Source organism: Hibiscus syriacus, unplaced genomic scaffold (genome assembly GCF_006381635.1).
Source record: "Hibiscus syriacus cultivar Baekdansim isolate YM2019G1 unplaced genomic scaffold, ASM638163v2 tig00117002_pilon, whole genome shotgun sequence".
Classification (NCBI taxonomy): Eukaryota; Viridiplantae; Streptophyta; class Magnoliopsida; order Malvales; family Malvaceae; genus Hibiscus; species Hibiscus syriacus.
The window spans coordinates 558,924-567,890 of NW_024063518.1; the positions used below are offsets into that span (position 1 = coordinate 558,924).

Genomic DNA, 8,967 nt, shown 5'->3' on the forward strand with positions numbered 1-8,967 from the left:
CCAACAATAGGCATAATTGGTCGACCATACAAATTATCTTTGTACATTGTGTCGAACGCAATTACATCACCGAAGCATGTGTAATCCGATCTCGATGTAGAATCCGACCAAATAAGATTATACAATGCCCCCGATTCGTCTACCGAGTATGTCATAAAAAACTCAGGATCATCATGTTTCTTATAATCAAAGTAGGCAATAAGCGCATTCACATCCCCATCGACGATTTCCTTTGCTTTACCTCTTTGAAGTGCATTGTAGAGGTCTTTATGTGTAAATCCAACATTATGATAGCCCCCTGCCTGCTGCGTTAAATAGTTCATTACTTGTGACGTGCCAACACCAACCTCTTTCAATGTTGTTGCCTCATCGATATCAGCCTTACTTACAGCTCTATTAAAACGCATAAATGGTGTCATAGCAGGTGTGCACAATGCATGATTATGTTTCTGATCATACTTACTTATAACCCACTGATCGTTTGTATTTGTTGCTGTAACTACGGCTCTAGCCTTACATCCTGTTCTTGTGACTGGAGTATGAGCACGTTGACGATCAACAGTATTGACTTTTGATACTCGAAACCCTTCTTTGGAACAACAAAATTCTTGTGTCTTCACATTCCCTTCCACGTCAAGCCGTGTTGTTCCCTTACGTGCACTAAACCCATGTTCTCGTGCGAATCCCTTGTAAAAGTACCAAGCTTGATCACGTGAACAGAAGAGCTGACCAACCAATTTGTCAGATTCATCAACATTATGTACTTCATGGCATTCCTCGGTTGGCTTAACATTATCTACATCAGTATTATCCATGGCAAAAATTTTGTTGTGCAAGTTCAGTGGTCCAGGAGTTGATGGAGATGTAAGCAAAGGTTCATTTTGAACATGTTTCAGTCGTGCTGCTTTCAATAGGATGTGGTATTGGTAGTGGTAGTTAAACGGTGGGTACAACATTAAATTCGCAGTACATATTTAGGTATGTACAATAACTACAAGTATCGACCCAAAAAACATCAAAACCAATAATTATAATGTAATAGGTAAATTAACAATGTAACAAGTATCGACCCAAACGAGGTGTACGCATATTATATTAGGTCAACATAAAGTATCGACACTTATTAAAAGTATTGATCCCGAAAACATCGAAACCAATAATTATAATGTATTAGGTAAATTTACAATGTAACCGATATAAATATACCGGTTTTATGCTAAAATAGGTCAGCATATAGTATCGACACTTGTTAAAGTTGTGTCGATACTTACGGTCTAGAATGAATGCCAAAAAAGGTGTACCCTTAAAGTGTTGATACATTTATTAAAAAAGTATTGATCCCTAAAACATCAAAACCCATAAGTATAATGTTCAATGAAACCGGTATAATTATATCGGTTTTATGAGAGAATATGTCTAAATCATGTATCGACACTTTTTTAGTTTGTGTCGATATTTTTGTCCAGAATGAAATATTAAAACCAACGAGGTGCAAGCATAAAGTGTCGATACTTACGGTCTAGAATGAATGCCAAAAAAGGTGTACCCTTAAAAAGTGTCGATACATTTATTAAAAAAATATCGATCCCTAAAACATCGAAACCCATAAGTATAATGTAATAGGTAAATGGTCAATGAAACCGATATAATTATACCGGTTTTATGAGAGAATAGGTCTAAATCATGTATCGACACTTTTTTAGTTTGTGTCGATATTTTTGTCCAGAATGAAATATTAATACCCAACGAGGTGTAAGCATAAAGTGTCGATACTTTTATAAAAAGTTTCGACACTTTATGAAATATCGAAACCGATAATTATAATGTAATAGGTAAATTTGCAATGTTACCGGTATAAATATACCGATTTACTTATAAAATAGGTCAATATAAGCGCTACCTATTACGTTATATAAGCGCTACCTAATATGTTATTGTACTTGATAATATTTCCTGTTAAATACCTATTTTATTATATAAACGCTATCTATTACATTATATAAGCGTTACCTAATATGTTATTGTACTTGATAATATTTTCAGTTAAATAATATAACATAACCGGTCTAAATTTTAACCGATCACTTATTTAACCAGTCACACCATATATTAACCGTTTTTTAGGCGTCGCACCGCAGAAATACCCCTCTTTGATTGTTTCCCTGTAAATTATATATAGGACCCAAAGGGCAAACTAGTAAATTAAATCACAGAAAAAACCCTAGCCCCCTAACTTCTCTCTTTTAAAACTCCCCATATTTTGACGCAGCTGCCGCCTTATCCCTCCGCCACCGCCTCCGCCTCGCTTCGCAATGGTACATCTCTCTCTTTCTACATCTTTTTATCCTACGGGAATGTCTCAATAACCTTTAGGTTTAAAAGTTTTCGTTTTTGGACTATGGAAGGCATCAGAGAAGAAGCTGTCGAACCCAATGAGGGAGATCAAAGTTCAAAAGCTTGTCCTGAATATCTCCGTCGGTGAAAGCGGTGATCGTCTCACCCGTGCCGCCAAGGTAAGTAACAAAACCCTAAAACGAGAACTATTTATCTCCCCACACCACAAATTTTTTACCTTTTGTTTATTTTCCCTTACTTTGGTCCTTTTTAGGTCCTAGAACAACTCAGTGGTCAAACCCCTGTCTTCTCCAAGGGTAAAAATTCTGGAAAACAAATGCTGGTTTTGAGTTCTCCTTTGTTGGTTTTAGTTGTTAATGAAAAAGTAAAAATGGGGGATTTTGATGTGAGCAGCTAGGTACACCGTGAGATCTTTCGGAATCAGGCGTAATGAAAAGATTGCTTGCTACGTGACGGTGAGGGGAGAGAAGGCCATGCAGCTTCTTGAGAGTGGTTTGAAGGTTAAGGAGTATGAGCTTTTGAGGAGGAACTTCAGTGATACTGGCTGCTTTGGATTCGGCATCCAGGAGCACATTGATCTTGGCATCAAGTTAGTTTTCTTTTCCCCAACACATCTTTGTTAATTGTAATTCAGGATTTTATGTTGATACTCCATTATGGATACTTGATTTCAATTCACTGTTAACAGGATGATTTATATAACTAAGTTCGGGATCTGTAACAGGTTTAAGTCTGGTTTCATCGGAACATTATGATTACAATATTTCTAATCGGGATCTGTAACACATGATTGTATCTTGCAATGACGTTTGACTTAATTTTGGGGTCGAGACTGGTTTTATTATTTAAGAATGCAGTTGCTTTTCCAATTAATCTTCATTTGAGACAGTTTTGGTTATCTATTATTTTATCCTTGTAACCAAGTTAATAGCAAGTTCGTATTGCCAGCTTCATTCTACTACCAGTTATGTTGAGCTTTTATGTTATGAAGCTTATTAAGGCATAAATTACGACTGTTGTTCTTTTTGTAGGTATGATCCTTCGACTGGTATCTATGGTATGGACTTCTATGTTGTTCTTGAGCGAGCTGGGTACCGCGTTGGCCGTCGCCGCAGGTGCAAGTCTCGTGTTGGTATTCAGCACAGAGTTACCAAGGAGGATGCCATGAAGTGGTTCCAGGTCAAATATGAAGGCGTCATCCTTAACAAGTCCCAAAATATTTCATCTTAGAAATAGCAAGATATGACCTCAGTTTTAGTTTTGTTTAGTTTCTGGGTATCCGATTTTGGGTATTTTATGTTCATCGGATATTATCTTCCCTAATAGATCTATTTATGTACTTTGGGATCGTAAGTACTTTTTCTGTTGGTTTACTGTCTTTAATGTTTCAATTGGAAAAATATTCTCTATTCAAGTATTTTTATTACTTGGATATAAAAAAAAAGAGTTCAATGCCAAACTAATTGTTGTGAAGCGATAAATCCTGGTAATTCCTCAGCGCATATTTCTCTTGTCCTATCCGGCGTGAAGCGAACTTCTCAGCTGATTTTATGGCAAAGCTATCATCTTCCTCCAATGACTACCTAGAGTTTTCATGGAACCTCCCACGGGAATTAGCTCTTACATGCAAAGGGACATTCATGGTCCTCCTTTTCTTAGATTCTAGTTCTTGTAATGACTCTTAGCCCTTCTATTATTCAAAAAAAAAAACTGGCCCTAGTTTTTGGGGCATTTCACCATATCATGGAGTGTAACAGCTACATGTGGTTTGAAGACAGCTGCAAATGAATGGTAAACAGCTATATATTGTTTGAATACAGCTGCAGGGTAGCCGAATATAAGTCAGCAGTGGCAGAAAGACACCTGGTAGTTATAGGGTAAAAGCACATAGTTTGTCGCTTGTCTTCAACATGCCAGTTGGTTTCAATACTTGCTAACCCTCCATTGGTGCATTAACAAATTCATTGAATGAACAAAGATGAGAGAGAGAGAGAGAATGAACTGGATCTACATAAATCACAATGAATGAATGAACCAGATGCTTTAAGATGAAGAATACATTTTACTGAGGAAAAACGTCTGCCATTAATCATCATTAGCAGATCCTAATCCACCTCAGATTGCCCACAAATCATACAAAACATACGTAACACACTCAACTTTTTAGTCATTCAATGACCAAAGAGTAGCAAAAAATAACACACCAGTACAATGATTTCTTTTGTTTTCTCATAAATCGTGTAATTAAATATCAATAATAAATAAATGGAAACTCCAACCAATTTTCTCCTAATCTAGAGATCTAGCTAGAAAACACAAGTTTTTTTTTCTTCATCGGCACCATTTTGCGAGTAGAATCAAGAAAATAATGAGGAAAACTATTGAAGAAATACCAATTGCAAAACCAATAACAACCTTACTTGGCCCATGATGGTTCCCTTTATTAGGTGTATCATCGGCAGCATCATCACTATAATCTGAGTCACTCCCACTGTCTGCAGAAGACTCCTTGGAAGGCGGCGGTGACATGGGCAAACCGTGCTTATCGCATCGGGCAACCCCGAGCTTCAGTTTTGATGACAAGACAGAATGGTTGTAACACAAATTGTCATTCCCACCGACCTTGAAAACAGCCAATCGCTTTATGAAAGTAGCATTGAAAGGTAGAACCCCATGAAACCCATTATTCTCCAGATTCAACACTTTCATCCCTTCCAACTCTGACAAAAACTTGGGAACACTTCCATTTAACTGGTTGTTACTCAGATCCACATGAACCAAACCTGGAATAGCTGACATGGAATCCGGGATTGGCCCAGACAACGAATTGGAAGCCAAAGACAGATTCCTCAACGATATCAAGTCACCCATCTCATCTGGAATCTCCCCATTCAGCCCATTCGACGAAAGATTCAAGAATTCGAGATCTTCAAGAAGCGTCAGGGAAGTTGGTATCTTTCCTTTGAGCTTGTTATCGGATAAATCGACATGGGTCAGATTCAGATGCAAGTGCCTCGGAAGAGAACCGGTAAGATTAGCATGAGAAATGGTGAGGGTCTTCAGCTTATGCATGTTCCCGAGGATCACATAAACACCGCTGGTGCTAACCAGAGTGCCGGAAACTGTTAGATCAGTGAGGTTAACGAAACGCGAGAGCCAGACGCCAGAGAGTCGCCGGAGAGATTGAATGCAGGAGAAGGAAGTGAGGGAAAGTGAGAGATCGGAAGGGAAGCGGATAGGGGATGCGTGGCAGTTAGTGAAAGAAAGAGAACGGAGGGAAGAGAGGGACTTGAGAGCATTGAAGGAGAGTGAAAGGTCTGATGAACAGTTGGAGAGGTGGAGCGAAATGAGGTGGCGGACGGGCTTGGAGTTGTCGCAGACGGTGGCGTTGCGAGGTGAAGGTTGAACGCAGGGGTCTCTTGTGGTGGGGATATCGAGGGATTGGAGTGCTTCTATTTGTTTAGGGTCTAGTGGGGAAGAAGTCGGAGCTTTAGTGGTGGGTGAGGTTGGGGAGGCTGTAGGAGGAGGAGTAGGGGACAGCGCAGGCGTTTTATGGGTGGCCGGTTTAGTTACATTAGCAGTGGTGGCGGCGGAGATGACTGTGGTGGAGAGGATGAAGAGGAGGAAGAACAATGGTGGCTGAGGTTGTTTCATGGTGGAGAGAGAGAGTAGGAGAACAATGAGCCGTTAGAAGTGAAGTGAGATGTTGGATTTGGGTGGGGTTCGACAGTTTGGTCTCAATCTCGACCTTGTATTATTATGGTTTATCATTATATTATGGCGTTTGAGGACAACTTTTTAATATGTATATATATATATTTAATTTTTATTTCAAAATTGAACATTATTTTTATATTGATTGGTTGTTGTCTGATTATGAGAATAATATAAAGAAAAATCAATAATGTTCAATAGAGGCAACCATCTTATGATCCGATGATTTCTTTTACTAGATAATTCTTGTCTTTTATTCGTTTATGTAACATGGTTTAGAGTAGACGACGGACCACGATGAATGATGGAACAAATAAAAGATAACATTTCCCGGCACATCATTTCATTAGTTTTCTAATTTAGTACTTCAAAAAAAATATTTTTATGAATATTCAATGATTAAAAGGAAAAAAAGGTGTGATTGAAATCAAAATAGATATGAGATAAAAAGCTTGTAATATAATTTTTCCACGTATAACTATATTTAGTCAGGAAGAAGGACAGAGTCCTCCTCGTGTCCGAACTTTCTTTGAGATTGAAAAACAGAGACGTGTCAGCTAACAATCGCATTATCCAAGGCCATAAATTCCCATGAAAACTATAAAATTAAAGTCATGAGATTGTGATGGTTCAACGAATCAAGGAGAAGAAGGTCCCATTACATTTCTTTCTTCAAATAATTCACATCTTTATAACTCAGCAATCAATGGAGATGCAAATCTGAGCTGGGTCGACAGTGTTCACAAAAGGGTTGATTCGGACCCATTCAAGAGAGGAGACAGAGGCCTTGCCAAAAAGTGGACCTCAAGCGGCGTATCCTTTGCTGAGTGCATCTGAGAATCCAGCAACCACACCAACCATGTTGACGATAAGAAGTGTTGTTGGTGGAATCAAAAGTGGTGTCCACTTCACTATGTACAACTCTTCAAACTCTGCGTCTTCAGCTGCTTTGGCTGTGACTCTGAAATTGGTGTCAATCCCGCTAGCATCTTAAGAAATCCTTGGAAGACGGCTAACAGATGAGCTGAAACGCCTCCGATCACCCAAAACTGCTGATTACGCCACAAGTCATCTATGCTCACACCACTCCATCGGAGCTCCAGCACGACTGTCATGATTATGGAAAGGAAAAGACCCAAAAACAGAACGCTTGCCAGGTTTGAGAGCTAGTGATAATCAATGTGATGCAATGTAAGCTGGGGATATTGGAATTACCCGCATTAAGTAAAAAAAAAACAAGATAATTACCGTCGGTATGATAAGTTTTTCAGTGACAAGGCAGATTGCTGGCACTAAACAGTAAACAATGAGAGGAAGAGATGTAAATGGATAAACAATAGTGTTGACATGTTCCAGTCTTTGAAGCCATTTCAGTCGACCGCCTCCAAAGCCATACCATAGGAGGCAATGCCTACTAAGGAAAATTTTTACAGATCCAAAAGCCCATCGAAGAACTTGGTGCAACCGATCAGACAGATTGATATGTGCAGATCCTTTGAATGCAGGCCTTAAGGGCATACAATAAATAGATCTCCATCCTTGACAGTGTATTTTGAAACCATTTAAGATATCCCCATTAACCAAACCGTATATCCATCCGATCTGAGCACAAAATTAGTGTATTTTGAAATTATTAGTTGTAGATGAGAGATATACATATGAATATTCGAGAAATTTAGCTAAAGAAAGCTTGAAGCGCTTACTTTCATCGCTGTACGTTCTTTCAAAAATGAGGGCTGCACTTTGTCCTTCAAGTAATCAATATTCTGTGAGAAGTAAAACTCAGGTGCCCTTGGTTTAATGGAGAACTTTTTGCAAAATGGAACCTACTTTCTTGCAAACTCAACTGTTTCTACAATGGATTCAAATGTCAGCATGGCAGCACCATCATCTGATACATAGCAAGACACCATATCCACAGGGTAGTCCAAGGCAAGGATGGAAAGAACAGTGTTGACAGTGATTAATGGAGGTTCTTTCAATGGATCCACAGTACTTACAAAGAAATCCACAGCAACAAGTTCAGAGGGTTCACCTGCTCTTTCGTATTTGCCATGGTACAAGAAAACATCCTTTTCAGACACCTCATATTCACAGATTAAAGCATATTTAGTGGTATGACTGAAAGTTATGATTCATGGAATTGCACCTTGCGGATAGCATGTCAATGTATGCATCCCTGTTAACAGGATACCATTTAAGGAACTGATCCAACACCCAGGAAAAAGCAAACCAGATTTAGCATATGACTGAAGTGAGCCACAGACCAAAGGCACCGTCAACGGGATTTGTTACTCGGTAATGGAAGAATAGACCCAAAATGATCTACTCTAACGTCCCGAATTTCGGGTTAAGAGTTTCGGATCTTTCATCGAGCCTTAGAATGAAATTTCCTTATCTCATGAGAGACTTGTCCCAAATGGGTTTTAGTTGGGCCTAGGATGAGCCCACTAGAAAAATAGAAAAGATGATTTTAAGTATGAACCAAAGAATGATAGATTAAAAGAGTAATTTACTCATTTTTCAAAACAAAAGCTGAAAATCATTTACGAGAGATGATATCATGTTGGATGTTCATACCCTAGCCTTCACCAACTTTGCTTCCTACCTTCTACTTCATCTATTTTTTTCCTCTTCATGAAACATATCAAAGAACAATTCTCAGTGGTGCTACAAGTTTAGGTTGAGTTTATTAAGGTAAGAATGTTCTTTTCCACCTTCCAAGCTTTCATTTAAGCCCTAAAAATTAAGATTTAGCCATAGAAACCAAAAATGGGTTTAGTAAGAGTTTAAGAATTTAGGGGATTCTTGCTCATTTTTGGGGTAAGATGAAGTTAAGAAAGTGTTCTTAGACTTATATTAGTTTCTTAAATAAGCTAGTACCTTATTTTCTCCATA

At 38.5% G+C, this 8,967-nt stretch overlaps 2 protein-coding genes across 2 annotated transcripts; one reads left to right on the forward strand and one right to left on the reverse strand.

Moving 5' to 3' along the window:
* The first annotated feature begins 2,225 nt into the window (after positions 1-2,225).
* On the forward strand, positions 2,226-3,694 carry LOC120194836 (60S ribosomal protein L11-1-like). Its single transcript, XM_039197021.1, has 5 exons — positions 2,226-2,315; positions 2,406-2,513; positions 2,609-2,651; positions 2,749-2,944; positions 3,387-3,694. The coding sequence occupies exons 1-5, from the start codon at positions 2,313-2,315 to the stop codon at positions 3,583-3,585; spliced, it is 549 nt and encodes a 182-aa protein (XP_039052952.1). The 5' UTR covers positions 2,226-2,312; the 3' UTR covers positions 3,586-3,694.
* Positions 3,695-4,388: 694 nt separating this feature from the next.
* Positions 4,389-6,121, reverse strand: LOC120194833 (receptor-like protein 51). The gene has a single exon (XM_039197019.1). It carries the CDS (start codon positions 6,007-6,009, stop codon positions 4,687-4,689), a length of 1,323 nt encoding a protein of 440 aa, XP_039052950.1. The 5' UTR covers positions 6,010-6,121; the 3' UTR covers positions 4,389-4,686.
* Positions 6,122-8,967: the final 2,846 nt, after the last annotated feature.

Excerpts from the sequence above, each read along its gene's own strand:
- LOC120194836 (XM_039197021.1), top strand. Across the intron at positions 2,514-2,608 it reads GTCTCACCCGTGCCGCCAAG|GTCCTAGAACAACTCAGTGG; the intron begins GTAAGTAACAAA and ends GGTCCTTTTTAG. Across the intron at positions 2,945-3,386 it reads CACATTGATCTTGGCATCAA|GTATGATCCTTCGACTGGTA; the intron begins GTTAGTTTTCTT and ends TTCTTTTTGTAG.
- LOC120194833 (XM_039197019.1), bottom strand. The coding sequence starts at position 6,009 with ATGAAACAACCTCAGCCACCATTGTTCTTCCTCCTCTTCATCCTCTCC.